Genomic DNA, 15627 nt, shown 5'->3' with positions numbered 1-15627 from the left:
AAATTTTCTGGACTCAAAACTAGGCCCGATAAACAATCGTCTGACTTTGATTGAAAAAAGCTTATCAGCCCTTAAACACCGTGTTTCACCTTCATTAAAGGGAGAGATAAGTGTCCAACCAGGACAAAGTATTCCATTGGAGCCCCTCACTCTAGCAAACCTGCCTAAAAACACCAGGGGACAGTCACAGGGGGGGGGGGGGGGGGGGGGGGGGGGGGGGCGGGCATGTAACTATAAACCAGGTAGTACCTATACAAGGTGAAAGCCAATGCCAAAGCCATAACAGGGGCAGATTTAGAAGGAAATCAATCTGGTCAGACTCAGGGGGGGAAGTGAGGCCCATCTGCAGCGTCCACCAGTCATCCATCTGCCACCAGAATCTACCCCCTATGTAGAGGTACTGGGAAATGTGCCAACTCTCCCACAGGGTACAAAAGGAAGATTTTTTTCCAGTTGAAGAATAAAGTTCTTCACTGGTTATCGCACAGCATTACATTGGGACTAAGGGTGGAGAAAAATATTAACATGGTGCATAGAGTCAGCTGGATAGGTAATACTCGTAAATCATGCATGGGGGAACTGTGTTATTGTAAATTATAACAGACCACATATAGCAGAAAGGATCCTGTTTACGGATTTACATTCTGCTCCCTCTGGTTTCAAGTCGACCATCATGGCTTTACCACTCAGATACTTTTATAAACCAGATGGGTACACCCATATGAACGTCAATAACGCAGTTTCTTCTGACGGTCTGTCACAGAGATTTCCATCTGTCAGGAATGTTTATTCGCAACTGCCCCCTTCTACAGCTCATTAAAACCATATGTCCATATGTCGACAGAATTTTGTCCCTCCACCTCTGGAGCGGTCTAAGAAGTTTACCCCACTGGTCACGATGGAGGCATGTGATTGACTAGAGATCTTGTTAAACTAGCAGGATTCTCCAGTGCAAAGCAAGGGGGGGCTCATGTGTACCTGACAATAATGTAATATCTTGGAATATTGCAGGTCTGGCTAATAAGTTTTCCGATCCTATATGGATGCAATTTGTGAAACAATTTAGTGTGATTTGTATGCAGGAAACGTGGTTAGCGGATTGTAGCTTATTTTTGGAGGGTTATAAGTCCTTTTTTGTTCCAGCCTCCCCTTCTACGGCTGGTAGACCAAAGGGCGGTCTCGTTATTTATATCTCCCTGGCGGTAGAATGCCAGATACAGGTTTTGCCATCGACAAGCCCATGTCTAAAGTCTCTTGTCCTAAGACGGGGGCTAATAAAATCGGTCTTATAAACTTTTATAACTCTGAATCATGTCTCTCTGGTGGATGTAATATCACACTTTTATAAGGCAACATCGCACTGCTGAACTACAAAGTCATGGGGGATTTTAACATACAGCCCTGTGGAGACCCAAGGACTACAAGCTCAGCTGACTTATGCTGCCCACAGGTGAGGGGGATCTATTTTGAACATTCTGTTCAGGGGGGGAAGTTTTGAATAACCTCCTACATGAATTTGACCTAATGTGCCTCATGTCATTAACTGACCCGTGTAGCAAGGCACCGGTCCCTTCTTTTAAAGGGAGAGGTAGTGGCACATTTATAGATTTTATTTTAATCTCATCCTCTTTACAATCTTTATTTCGAGGTTTTATTATAAAGGAAAGTGCCTACAGCGACCACAATCCTCTCTGCGTCCAAATTCATGGACCATTATTGGCAAGTAAAAGAGGAGTTGAGCAAAAAAGGACGATAAGACCAACAGATGGAACAAAACGGCTAAGGTGGACACAGATCTCTCCAGATGTTTTTTGTTTGTTTTATAAATCGGTAAAAGAATCCTGTGCCAATGAGCTAGCCCTGGGTACCTCTCCGTGCACATCCCCGGGGGAGGTTATTAGCGCCTTTAACATTATTTCTACTAGAGTAGGCGAACTCTTAAGTGCTTCGGTCTGTAGAACAGTCATTCCGACCCCTAGATGGTTTGACTCTACCTGTTCGCTGGCGGCAAGAAAGCGCTGGGAAGCCCTTGATGGGAACCCTAGAAATCAAACCTTGGTTAGAGCGTGCCGTAAAGACTATATATTGAAACTGGCAAAACTCAAATCCGTCCTGAAGGAGGAGGCATGGAGGGAGCAAACTGAGGCAAGCACCCTGGGAAACAGCTCTAGGTTTTGGAGTATCATTAACAGACCGTTCTTAGAGCATGACGAAGATAGCGAATCGGGTGCACATATTACGGAGGATGAATGGGTGCTCCACTTTAAATCCATGTTTGAGAGCCCACTTGAGCAAACTTGTCAGTCAGGCCGAGAGGTAGATGCCCCCGTACTAACCTTTGGACTGGGCGAGGTTGAGGTGGGCATCGCCGGGCTAACAAGTAATAAAGCGCCGGGACCTGATGGCATCCCTCTGGACCTTTTTAAATTTGATCCACCTTTTTGGGCACCGGTCCTTGCTATTGTAACCAATGCGGTGGCCAGGAAAGGATGCCCTGAGTCCTGGGCCACCTCGACTATAGTGCCTGTTTTTAAAAAGGGTGATCGTGACAGTACACACTGTTACAGGCCGATCTCGCTGTTGGACTCGGTGGTTAAGGTGGTGGGCCGCGTGTTACTTGACAGACTGACCACCTGGGCAGAGGAACATTATATACTTCTGGACATACAGTATGGGTTCCGCCCAGGTCGTTCAACCGTGGCCCTATGCCTTAACCTATCCATGATACTCAATAAATACACGGTTGCATGTTCCGGTACCATTTATCCAGCCTTCATGGACTTGTCTTCCAAGTTTGATCGCGTGAACAGGGCAAAACTGTGGCAGTCCATGAAGGACATTTGGGTTGACAGCATCATCGTCCATTTTTTAGAGGACCTTCACCAGGAAACCAAGGCCAACGTTAGATTCTCGCAGGACCTTCGCGCGTCACAGAATTTTGATATAAAAAGGGGTGTACGCCAAGGATGTATCCTGGCCCCCTTCTTGTTTAACCTCTATATTAACGACTTAGATAAAGCCGTATTATCACCTGGGGTAGATTATGCGAATGCAGGGCGACGAGGTCTCCCTGTTTTACTCTATGCGGATGACGCAGTTCTCATATCTAGGCCTGCTAGGGGGCTTCAAACCCTGCTTGGCGCCTTTTCCGATTTTATATCCGAACAACTCAAAATCCTACATCATCCAAAAGGGGACACGCCCAAAAAAATGTTTCCAATTTAGGGTAGGTCCTGCCAAGGTACCCAGCACAGATGTCTTCTCATATTTGGAGGTCATAATGGATGATCAAATAAAATGGGGGCCCATTAAACAAAGAAAAAAGGAGGATTTGGTGCGGGTGAACGCAGCCATTTTTAACTTTGCCTCTAAATTAGGAAATAGACCTATCACCGCCTTTTTGAAAATCTACCAAGCCAAGAGTGTAGCTTTAGCCTCCTATGGGAGCGAACTATGGGGGCATGTCTCCTCTGACGTTTTACAGGTGGTTGAGAATCCTTTTTTTAAGCGCCTGTTGGGTGTTCCCCATGGTCTGTCTAACTTGGCGGTACACGAGGAACTGGGGGTGCCCTACTTAAGTGACACCCTGGCACTTTGCCCCCTTAAGTTTTGGCTAAATGGTTGGTTGAACAAGAGATTAACGCTGAGCCAGCCGATTTTAAAAGAGTGTATGACCCTCGACAATGCGCTCAGCATACCTTGGCTCAGATACATTAAGAGTAGTTTCGAAAAGCTAGGATGAGTCGAACTACACACCAACCCTGAACTAATAACTAAGAAGGATGTGGGGATACTAAGGGAATCCTTTAGCAGTTTAAGGAAATTGGAAAGGTAGGAGCTGGAACTGCGGAAACCTAGCGTCCACAAAATGTTAATGCTACAAACAACATCACTAGCCGAGCCTCATCTTCTGGGGCTTTTATCGGTTTATGAGCGGTTTTTATTGACCAGGTTTCGCCTGGATCTTTCACCTCCTGCTCGCCATACCTAGGGAGAGCAGTAGAGGCCAGTTGTTAGCACCCTGTGGCTGCGACGGAGAGCCTCCACAGGATTTGCTACACTTTATGTTTTTTTTTTGTAAATTATGAGGTTCCCCGGAAGTTTTTTTTAGTTCCAATTTTAAAGAAGAGGAACTTTAGGCAGGCTCGTCCAGCTCTTCTGTACCTACAACAGCTGAAAGATGAATGCATTTTCTTTGTCGTTGGTTACTTGAAATCCGCAGTGAAGTCTAGGGCTTGTCTTGACTAAAAGCTTATAAGGACCAGGTTTTAGATCATTTTTAAGACATATATAATTTTGTGGGTTGGGATAATTTTACTGGAGAGTGTTGATCAAAGGGGGAGATTATTAGTATCTGAACTTTGCACCTTAATGTTACAAATTGCCATGGGCTGTTGTACAATGTATTTTAACTATGACAAATTAGGTTTGTTATTTCATGGAATCATGATAATTTATGTAATTCGGATGTAATGTTAACTTTCATGGTTTTATATTTCTGAAACCTAATAGAGTTTACTTGACTGGTCTCATTGCCACACAGTATAAAATAACAATGTGCTTAGTGTTGACCACTGCAAGGGTAGAACACATGTAACTCGGTGAAGACTTCTCCCCTCATGAAAGACCAAAGGTTGTTCTTGAGTAGACCAACCAAACTCATCTCATTTGACTGGAAGCAAAAATAATTAAACACTAATATCACGTAGTGTATTACAACCCCAAGACTGCTGAGATTACAGGTCAAATGGGGGATACCTGGAGAGGATTCTCTGCACATGGCTTGGCCATGTCCTACTGTATGTGCTTTCTGGAAAGAAGTGGTAGGGGTGGTTGAAAAGATAGTATACAAGATATTTCCGAGAGCAGATGGTCCTAGTAGCAGGCCATACTTGGATTCAAATTATTGGCTGATCTGGCATTCCCATAGGTTAAGCGTGGCACTATCCTGTGCTGAGAAGAAAAAGATGGAGCCTAAGCTTAAAAAACTGGTTGCTGAAAATAACCAAATGCAATGAACTGGAAGGGAAACGCTTGCTGGGGTAAATTTGTCTTGTTGCCATAAAGGCATTTGGTTATCTTATGCGGTCTAAATAATAAGACCGGACACAGTAGTGAGAGTAACAACTGATAAAGTGCTGTTGGAATCAGTGCATTTTAGAAGGAGAATGGGGAGGTGCAGTTCGAAGGTGAGGGGATGTTGGGATCAGCAGATTGTCAAATTTAACACTCGATGAAACTGAACACTAAGTATAACCTGTCTGTAATGTTTGTGAACGTGCTTAGAATTAAATAATGTTAGCTAACCTGAAACAGAAATGCAAGAGGCAGTTTAAAGAAGCACTATAGAACCTTCCTAAATTCAATGCCTTGCACACAAAACACAGTACAGTTAATGCAGAAAGGAAAACCTGAATCGCTAAACATTTACGAAAAGGTTTCAAATGGCACCTGACTCCAGAGATCCTACAACACGTAGAAACGCATAGTGAAAAACAAGCATTGGCATAGCCAATAGGTCTCGGAACCTTATAAGCATTTAGTTATGCAGTACAATGTCCTTGGTGCAACAACATTAACTGTTGCATGTCTAAACACTTATAAAGGTCCCAAAGGCGAGACCTACTGGCTATGCCAATGCTTGTGTTTGCTTATTTTCCAAACCTGCACTATGGAAAAAGAGTGGGAAAATATACAAAATAAAGGAGCAGGCCAGAGCTCCAACATGCCAGCACATGCACTGAAGTGTACTCCTTCTCATGCTCCTGTGCACATGTGATCAAACAAAATGCTCTCACTCATAGTGCGGACAGCCAGTACATAAAGTGGGTTGACCAACTACAGTGTAACCTGAAGTCACGGGGCAGTAGATGAGCTGTACAACGGATGGGTGATCTGCAACTCTACTTAACAGAACCCTTGCTAAATCAGGAAATGACAAAAATCAAGGAGCAGCACCAAAGGAATTGCTAATGGTACATAAAGCAAGTAGGGCAAAAATGAGCAGCTTTTCCTTCCATGTGAAAAGTTATGCACGCATAGAACGAAGTGAGCATCTCCCGCTTTGCACACTGAAAGTGTTCAGACATTAAGCGGACTGCAATTTCTGTCTCTAAAGGTGGGGAGGGCGGGCAGAATGAGGTTTTGCGAGCTGCGAGGATGCCACAATTCCTAATCAACAAAATACATTTTTAAAGGCACATAAGCTGGCACTGGAGATTAGAGAATGGTGAGAGAGGTTTAAAAGGGGAGCCAAGGAAGGTCTAACTACTTCTACTCACAGCTCCGATCTTTTGGCCCTACCCTCGGTTTGAAAAGGAAAGGGCTGTGGACTATGTCTGGGAATTCTAGTCAAACCGCCCACTGTACAGGCTAATGTGCCTCCTTTAGGCTGTTCTGCCCTACAAGGATTTACTTTAAGAGTTGGATGGGGTTAACTTTACTGGGTGTGTGCACAACTTTACATTGACCTTTCAACAATCACGTCTAGCCTAGTCAGTGGCTGCAGGGAAAGCACACATCACTTTTTGTTGCCGACAGCTTCAATGCAGCCTTCACACAAGTAACAACGGAGGTGTTAGTTCTTCCACTTCACATTGTAGTATAACAGCACTGAAGTGCTGCTCGACCCTCCCATGCGTCTGGTAAACAGGTTCATGTTTGCCCTTCATTTAGAGAGGAAATGTTAAAAGCACAGGTTGTAAATGTTCAGAGTCCCTCTGATAGTGGGCTTGATAGTATACAGAAGGTGGTGGGAGGGCGGGTATGTGACCAGATGACTTTAATTAAGACAGCGCCTGCCTTGCGGGCGTCCGTGCAGTGGGGGAAGGAGGAGAGGTACAGAGCGCATTTAAAAGTGATATCGCGACGCTCCGATTAAAACAACAAAGCCACACAAAGGGCATAGATGGGGGACTTCGGGGGAACAAAGGAGGAACTGTAATATATGTAAGTGATTTAAAAAATGGGATGGTTGAGCCGCGCGGCTGCCGTTATTAACAATATGAGACCGGATTCCTTCAATTAAGACAGCGCCCACCTCAGGTTGGTGAAGCGCAGGATGGAGTGGTGGGGAAGGGAGCACATATAAAACTGATAGCGCGACACTCTGGATACAAAAAAAAAACAAGCGCCACCCGGCCGGGAGTTGTGTGGCGCACAATTAAATAAACAAGTGAGACAGATGTGAGCGAGTTACACCAGAGACTTCACGAGACAGACCTCGAAGAGAAGAGTCTGATCTGAAGCAGAACGAGATAGCGTGAGAGAATAAGACAGACCAGAGCACCATTACATTGCGGCACCGCGAAAGTGAAAGTAATTAGCAGAGGCAGAGAATGAAAGCGGTCTAAGATTAGAAACACAACCTATCTTCCGTGCATTAAGGGAGGGGTAGGAGCGGTTGAGAGAGGGGGAGGAAAGTCAGCCATGCGAGGAAAGGAATGCTAGAAACCAGGATAGCAGCTGTGCGCATGCACAAAATCGCGAAGGCAAGCTGGAGGCCTGAAAAAAGCCACTAGGTTAGCACTTCCAAAACCCGCTTACTATAACTCTCGCCAGAGCAGCGCTATAAGCGCTGGCTCAGGCGAGACCTAAAAAAATGGTTTTAACAGCACAATATGCATAGGTAAGCCTTGTTCGATTGATGCAAATTATCCCAAACGAGAATTGTAAGCAGAAACGTTTTTTGCAGCTGGGTTTCTTCAGTGAAGGAGTGTCCTTATATTATAAACTCAAAGTCTCTTCTTTTACCCAAACTTTACTACACATTTCTGCAGATTCAGACTCGAGGACACGGAAAAGGGAAGGCTCTAGATTGATTCATGTTTAATTCAAAAGTAGTCCAGCTGTTCAATTTCATGGGTAGTGATCCGTTTAACGAAATATTCCTCTTATTATCTAACCTATCTGATAAGATTCCACAAATCAGATCTTTAATGTCCCTCCAAAAAAACACAGCCGCAACTGCCGTTTCTGAAGAGTACGAAGTAGGAAAGACCAACAATCTTGAGGGTTATGGAGGAGGAGCCTAGCGCGCATCCAAGATGGTCGCGTGAGCACAGGGCTCCCCGGACCCTTGCTGCTCCTCGGAATTTATCCTGAGAATATCCTGATGTGGTTTGTGGAATCTGGCAGATGAAGACCGGCTGAGCACGTATCTCTTTTCAGAACTCGAATCGGACCTGGGAATCCGGAGTTGTCGTGGTTCGAACTTTTGGGACCCACCCGACGGAGGTGCCCGGGGCGAAGGTGAACCGTGGAGCCGTGTCGTAATTGAACAACAGCGGCCGCAGCGCGGTGCCAGTGGCCGCTCTACCACTTTCGGTTTCACTTTTGGACTTCAGGGGGCTGGCCTGCGAATGCAATTGATGTAGCGGGGTGTTTCCTTGGCCTCTGTGCGAGGCCTTGTCACCACCGGCCACTAGAGTGCCCATCGCCTTGGGTCCCCCCGCACCGTTATTTTGTGGTCTCTGGTGAGGCGCTGGTCTGCGGTGCCGTTGCCCCTACGACTCTTGATCAGCGATCCCCTTCGGTGTCCGTGACCACATGGGGGGCAAGGGGGGCCCCGAGGGGCGCAAGACTAAGGCCTCCCTCCGCGGGGGACCGGTCCAGGCCAACAACATGGACCGCTATACTCAGGGCAGAGGGTCCCCTGGAGCGACTGGCCCCCCCCCGGATGCCGTCGGTGGTGGCACGACCGTCTCTCCGGAGCTCTCCCTGCAGGACATCATGGGCGCCATTGATGGCATCAGGGAAACCATCGCCACGCAATACGAGGCCCTGGCCCGTAAAATCGACACGGTGGCGATTGATGTCACCTTAATTCGGGCAGATCTCTCCAAAACAAATGAGAGGGTCCAGGCTCTCGATGTGCGGACCTCCACCCTTGGTACGGATGTGTCGGACCTGCAGGCCGCGCTTGGTGACATTAAGGCGGTCAACGACCGGATGGCCCGGCGGCTGGAGGACTTCGAGGGACGGGCCCGACGCAACAACATCCGTGTCATAGGCGTACCGGAGTCCTCCGACAGCCGCCCGGTTGACCTCCTGGTTGAGGAACTCATCCTCCAACAGTTGGCCCCTGCAGGCCTAAGTAAGTTCTTTGCCGTGGAGCGGGCACATCGAGTTCCGGGCGGTCGGCCACGGCCGGGGGCCCCCCCGAGGCCTATCGTGGCCAAACTGTTCCACTACAGAGACCGAGATGCGATTCTGCAGGCCTCACGGGTCCGCGGCCCGGTGCGTCATGAGAACTCATCCATTAACTTTTATCCGGACTTTACCCAACTTGTTCAGAAACAGCGGATGGGATTCCAGGGGGTGAAGCGCCGTCTCCGTGAACTGGGCCTAAAGTACTCTATGCTCTACCCTGCAAAACTCCGGGTGGAACATGAGGATCGGACTGCCTTTTTTGACTCTCCTGTGGCCGTGAGTGACTGGCTGGACTCGTTGCCGGACAGAGGTGACCGTCCCGGGCCCTCTGCAGGCGCCGAAGGTGACGGGTCCCCTTTGGAGTGACTTTTGGTCCTTGATTTTGTCATTTTGCACTGTTCAGCTGGGTTTTACTTTTTTTGTTCATTTTGTCTCACTAGGACCTGTGTGGGGGGCGGGCGGGGACGAGTCCCTTTCCTCCTCCGGGGTCTTTTCGTAGAATGGGGTTAGTAGGGCGACAGGCACACTGCAAGTTGGGGGGGTTTTCAGGCCCGCAGGGGTGCAGGGTGGGGGGAGTTGGTTTTGGGGGGGGGGTTGGGGGGAGGGAGGGGTTGTTTTGCTGTGTGTTTTCTGTTTACAGGGCGAGGTATTGATTTTTGTCCAGATACGGGAACTGTGCTACTGACTGGGGGGCCTTTGATCTATTGGAGGGGATGGGGGGGGACGGGTTGAGACTGATGTCATGGAACGTCAAAGGGTTGGGGGATCGTATCAAACGGGGTATAGTACTGCAGTATTTGCGTCGTCTTACTCCTGATGTGGTGTTTATCCAGGAGACGCATCTGGTGGGCAATGTCTGTCGTGCAATGAACAGGGGAGGATACCGCCTCGTGGCCCATTCTGGTTTCACAACTGGTTCCAGGGGGGCGGGCATTCTCCTGCGATCCTCACTTCCGTTGGATATCACTAGGGTAGTCTCGGATGACAGAGGGCGCTATGTGTGTCTGTCTGGGAGGTGGGAGGGGCAGCCCCTTTCCCTGGTCTCAGTTTACGTCCCCCCGGGCCTCCAGAACTCCACCTTCGCGGACTTGGGTCGAATGCTGCTTGAACTTCCGGATGGCCTTTTGCTTATGGGCGGGGATTTTAATTCGGTGGTTTCGGGTGACCTGGATCGTCATCCACCCAGGGCCCTCCCCGCTGCCCAGGCATGGCTTGGTGGCCTGCTGGAGACCTTCGGCCTGGTAGATAGCTGGAGATTAATGCATCCGACCCAATGTCAGTACACCTTTCACTCTGGGGCGCATGGGAGTCTTTCTAGGTTAGACTATTTCCTTATGCCCACGGCACAGACTGGTCGGATTCGGGAGGTCAGGCACCTGGCGCGGGGTATTTCCGATCACTCCCCGCTTTGGCTGCTCTTTGACACCGAGACGCGGTCTGCAGGGCGGATTGCTCCCATTAACCCGTGGTACCTGCGAGACCCTATGACTCGCGACAGCCTGGTTAAGGCTATGGACCAATACTTCCTTGACAACGAGGGGTCGGTGTCGTCCGCAATGTCCCTGTGGGAAGCCTTTAAAACCGTAATCCGCGGACACGCCCTCTCCCAGATAGTGGTGGCTAAGAAACTCAAGAGTGAGGCAGTGGTGAAGCTGGAGACTGACGTCTCGGGGCTGGAGTCGGCCTTGGAGGCGGGTGTCACTCCGGACGGGCTCCATGCCCTCAGCCTGAAACAGTTTGAATACAGGTCTCTTGTCACTGACGCCGCCAAAACGTTGTATAGGGAACAGCAGGGTCGATTGTATGATGCCGGGGACAAGGCGGGAAAGTTGATTGCGTGGCTGGATAGGAAGGAGAGAGTGAACCGTGTGGTCCCGGAGCTGTGTGTCTCGGATGGAGTGTGTGTGACTGAGCCTGGTGAGATTGTGGAATGTTTCGCTGACCACCTCCGGGCCGTGTACTCCCCGGTGACTGATAGGGATGAAGAAGACTCTCGCCTTCTGCTGAGAGATATTACTTTGCCCGGCCTGTCTGTCGAAGACCGTGAGCAGCTGGACGCCCCCTTGTCTGTAGATGAAATTGCAACGGCGATTCGGTCCCTTCGTTCGGGCAAGGCGATGGGCCCCAACGGGCTGCCTATTGAATTATATAAGTTGCGCCCGGATAAACTCGCGCCCTTCCTCCGTCGTATGTTTCAGGAGTCCCTTGAGGCAGGCTCCCTTCCTGATGACCAACGTCTGGCAACGATAGTCGTGATCCCCAAGGACGGTAAGCCACAAGACCGCTGTGCCTCCTACAGGCCTATTTCGCTGCTAAATGCAGAGCCTAAAATCCTGGCGAAAGTCCTTGCCAACCGTTTGTTGAGCGTCATCTGCGATTTGATTCATCCTGATCAATGCGGCTTCATCCCTCACCGTAACACCGCTCTTAACTTGCGGCGTCTTCACGGCACCCTCGCCAGGGCGGAGTATCTTTCCGAACCAGCCGTGCTGGTTTCTTTGGACGCCACGATGGCCTTTGACACCATCGAGTGGCCATTTCTCTGGGCTGTCTTGACCAAATTCGGCTTTGGGGAGGGATTTCTTGGCTGGGTGAAGCTTCTTTACACGGGACCCATGGCTCAGGTGGTGGTTAATGGGCGGGTCTCTCGGCCCTTCGCTCTCGGTAGGGGTACGAGGCAGGGGTGCCCGTTGTCCCCTCTGCTGTTTGCTCTTGCCTTGGAGCCGCTCGCTGCTTGGCTCCGCTGGGAGCCCTCGATCAGAGGGATCCGTTGGGCCCCGGGCTTCGAGGATCGGGTCTCGTTGTATGCGGACGATATTCTCCTGTATCTCACCTCGCCGCGGCAGTCGCTTAATGTTCTCTTTGATGTTCTGACTTCCTTTGGGAGAAATTCGGGTCTAACGATCAACTGGTCTAAATCCTGTGTCTATCCTATCTCCGGTGACCCTCCTCTCTTGCCGCCTCGGCTTCCGATCCCGTTATCTCTGTCCGGCTTTAAATACCTGGGAATATACGTCTCGCTGGACCCGGTGGCTCGCTATGAGCAGAATCTCCTGCTTCCACTTCGGCGTTTGAGGGAGGACACGGCTCGGTGGTGTAAGCTGCCCTTGTCCCCGCTGGGTCGGGCAGCACTGTTTAAAATGATGTCTCTTCCCAGATTTCTCTATGCACTTCAGAACTCCTTCGATGTTATTCCTGTGTCCTACTTTCGGGAGGTGGAGAGCCTGCAGAGGAGATTGGTGTGGGACGGACGGGCGCGTATCGCTCTGGCAAAGCTTACTCTCCCCTGGTACGACGGGGGCATCGCGCTTCCCGACATCCGCAGGTATTATTGGGCCTCACAGCTGTCGGCCATTAACCATGCCACGTATGCGCCTGGCTTGAATCCGGCGTATGAGATGGAAAAATTCCTGCTTCCCGGCGGCAACTATAACAGGGCACTTTACTCCAGCTCGGCTGGACGGACCCTTACGGGCCCTACTAAGATTGCGGTACGGATCTGGAAGGCGGCCAATGTAGCCTTGGGCTGGAGTGAGCGTTTAACATGTGCTACTCCTCTGTTTGCCTCCGACCGCCTGGGAAGCCTTTGGACAACGAAGGGGTTTGAACGTTGGGACACGATTGGTATTAGTAGAGTGGGAGACTTATGGATTAAGGGTGCTGTTAAAACATTCGCGGCGCTCCAGAGCGAATACGAACTTACGGAAAGGGAGTTCTTCCGCTACGCCCAGATTCGGCATGCCCTGCTCTCCGTTTTTGGGGAGGGGACCAATATCCCGGCTTCTTCGCCCCTCGAGGACCGCATACTCGACGGTCATGTCCCCGACAGTACTATTTCATTAATTTATAAAAAACTTATCAATAATCGGGCTGACCTCTTGGTGCGCCTCCGGGAGGCGTGGACGGGGGATGGGGTGGAACTGGACGACGAGGACTGGCAGTCCGCACTGTCGTCCCCCAAGGAAGTGGCCATTCCAGCCCGTCTCCGCCTGGTCCAACTTAAGATTCTCCACCGGGTGTATGTGACGGGTCCCCGTTTGGTCTCGATGGGATTTTCTGAAGACGGGCTCTGTAAGCGGGGATGTGGACTCAGAGCCACCTTTCTCCATATCCTTTGGGAGTGTCGCGAGGTGGCGGAATACTGGCGTCGGGTTCATGTGACCATGGGACGAGTCACCGGGGTAGTGCTGCTGCCGGAGGTGCGTCGCTGTGTCCTGAATGTGTGGGAGCCCAATGACTATAACGCGGCTCAGACTCGGTGGGCGGCCCTGGGGAACATGATTGCCAAGAGAGATATAGCGCAGCTTTGGGGTTCCCAGCGGCCTCCCACCGTGTCCGTATGGAAGGAGAACATGGACTGGTGCATGTTCAGGGAGAAGACCGTGTATGTGGCTCGTGGCAAACCGGGGGCATGGGGTAGAATCTGGGGGCAATGGAACGCGTATCGTGGGGGTATCTGTGTTCCCCCCCTAGTGGACACCGATATTGCCCTGTCCCCCTGACCCTTGATGGTTCCCTGCGACTTTTGGGATGATCGAATATAGACGTTCCTCTCCCGTGACCCCCCCCCCCCGACCTATCATTACTCCTTCCTTTTAGTAGCTATTTGACGGTCAGAAGTAGAGTCCCCCGGATGTAGCCAGACCCACATTTTTTGCGCTTACGCCTCGCCTTTTGTTTTTATTTGTTATTTATGTTAAACCTATGTATCCTGCTTCCCTAGGACTATCCGGAGTCATGTACGGGGCTGGACCCCGGGAGTCGACTACTGCCTTAACCTCTGTATGATCCTTCCCGAATCTAGCGGCCGGCCCTGGTGGTTGTAGGCCCATGCTTGTAATTGCTTTATTGTTCAATAAAATTTTCAAAAAAAAAAACAAAAAAAAAAAATCTTGAGGGTTATGCGCCCCTTTTGTGGTCATCATCTGGCATGCATGCTGGGCTATAAAAGGGCATAAGAGGCAGCTTGAGAAACAAGTGATTTTATTTCATGGAAACCTTCAGATAGTGCATGGTTCACGTACCCAACAAAATATATGGGCTTTTTTATTTTTAACAAATTCAGGTGCAAAGTTACCTCTACAAGATCTTTCCGTGGTCTTAGCTTGAGTAGCGGCTCACTAAGACGTATAGAACACAGGCCCCCTCTTCCTTCATAGCTGCATACTCCAGCACACCTATAAAAGAATAATTCCATCATATTAAGCTTTGTGGCCAAAGTCAAACCTACTATGTTTGCAACAGCACCTTCCAACTATATTTATTTAGACAGGAAGCTGACAGTTTTGAGAAGTCCATAAAGAAAAAATTGTCAAATAATCGAATGTCATCAATACAAGTTTTACTACAGAGCAAAAAAAAAAACAATTAAAAAAAGTACCGGACATTAAGTATTCATGAGATGTATCCCCGTGTGGGCCCTTACTCAAGAGAAAAGAGATGGTCTCCCTACGCTGCCTCAGATGGGAGCTTGCTATATTCAGGCACCTAGGTGTCTAGATACCGTATAATGGAGCTATTCTGATAGAAGGTAACATGAAAATCTAAAGAATCGGCTACATTTTGGAAGAAACTCCTTATGTCAGTGAAAGGTAGAATCGTATTTTCTAAAACTGTGGTATTACTGAGGTTATGGTAAATATCAGCAACAATGCCAATGTGTCTGCCGCGGAAGTTCTTTTTCTTGAATGGGATCCTAGTTGACTTAATCTGGAGATGAGGACAGCATAGATGCCATTGAAGAAGCTACAATTGCCAACTGATGGTGGGCTAGGAGTTCCCGATTATGAACTGTATTACGTCACAGCAACAGTGGTTGGCAAAATGGGCAGCGGTTGAGGAAAATGCTGAATTAAAATATTTGGGGGGGGGGGGGGGCGTTTCATTGGCACAAAATCATGAGACACCTTCAGGAACCTGGCACTAGGTATAAAGTCCTGCCACAATTGGCAGCAGTGGCAAAATACTACTGGAAGCAGGCCTACGATTGTACAGCTGTGAAGGCCCATATTTGCCCCAAGTGCTAAATTGATTCTGTCTTTTGACTGGTAGAGTTGAGGTGCAGATGTGGTCACATGCCAGGGTGAAATTTATAGAGAGCTAATGATGATGGTCATATTATTTTCTTCCAGGACTTGACACAAATGGGCGAGCTATAGTTGTAATAAGCGAACTATAATGGTAAAGTAGCCGCTCTTGCAATTCAAAGTAAGCAATTGAGTGGAAGGGGAAGAACACAATCAAACAGGCTACAGCAATCGGAGAGAGAGGATAAGTTCAATAGGCGGAGCCAAGAAGTGATTACCAAAGTCTCAAGCAGTTGGCTGAATGAAGCTGGTTGAAGGAAGCCAATGGTCGAGAACTAGGGCCAAGTTCTGCTCGTGGTGGCTGCCCTCCTTTACAGCTCCATTATATGTAAACATGAATAGGCCCAATTAGCCCACTTGGACCAGAGTAATCTAATATATGGTCCCGTGG

General features: G+C 49.1%; 1 protein-coding gene across 1 annotated transcript in view; it reads right to left on the bottom strand.

Moving 5' to 3' along the window:
- Positions 1–15627, bottom strand: part of SPRTN (SprT-like N-terminal domain) — a 317435-nt gene that overhangs the window by 220926 nt on the left and 80882 nt on the right. The window contains exon 2 of the mRNA XM_085611947.1: positions 14228–14327. Within this exon, the coding sequence (XP_085468073.1) occupies positions 14228–14327 (100 nt within the window). The remainder of the gene's footprint in view (positions 1–14227; positions 14328–15627) is intronic.

Source organism: Triturus cristatus, chromosome 6, assembly GCF_964204655.1.
Source record: "Triturus cristatus chromosome 6, aTriCri1.1, whole genome shotgun sequence".
Lineage (NCBI taxonomy): Eukaryota > Metazoa > Chordata > Amphibia > Caudata > Salamandridae > Triturus > Triturus cristatus.
The sequence above is the reverse complement of the archived record's forward strand: the minus strand, read 5'-3'. Positions and strand labels throughout refer to the sequence as shown.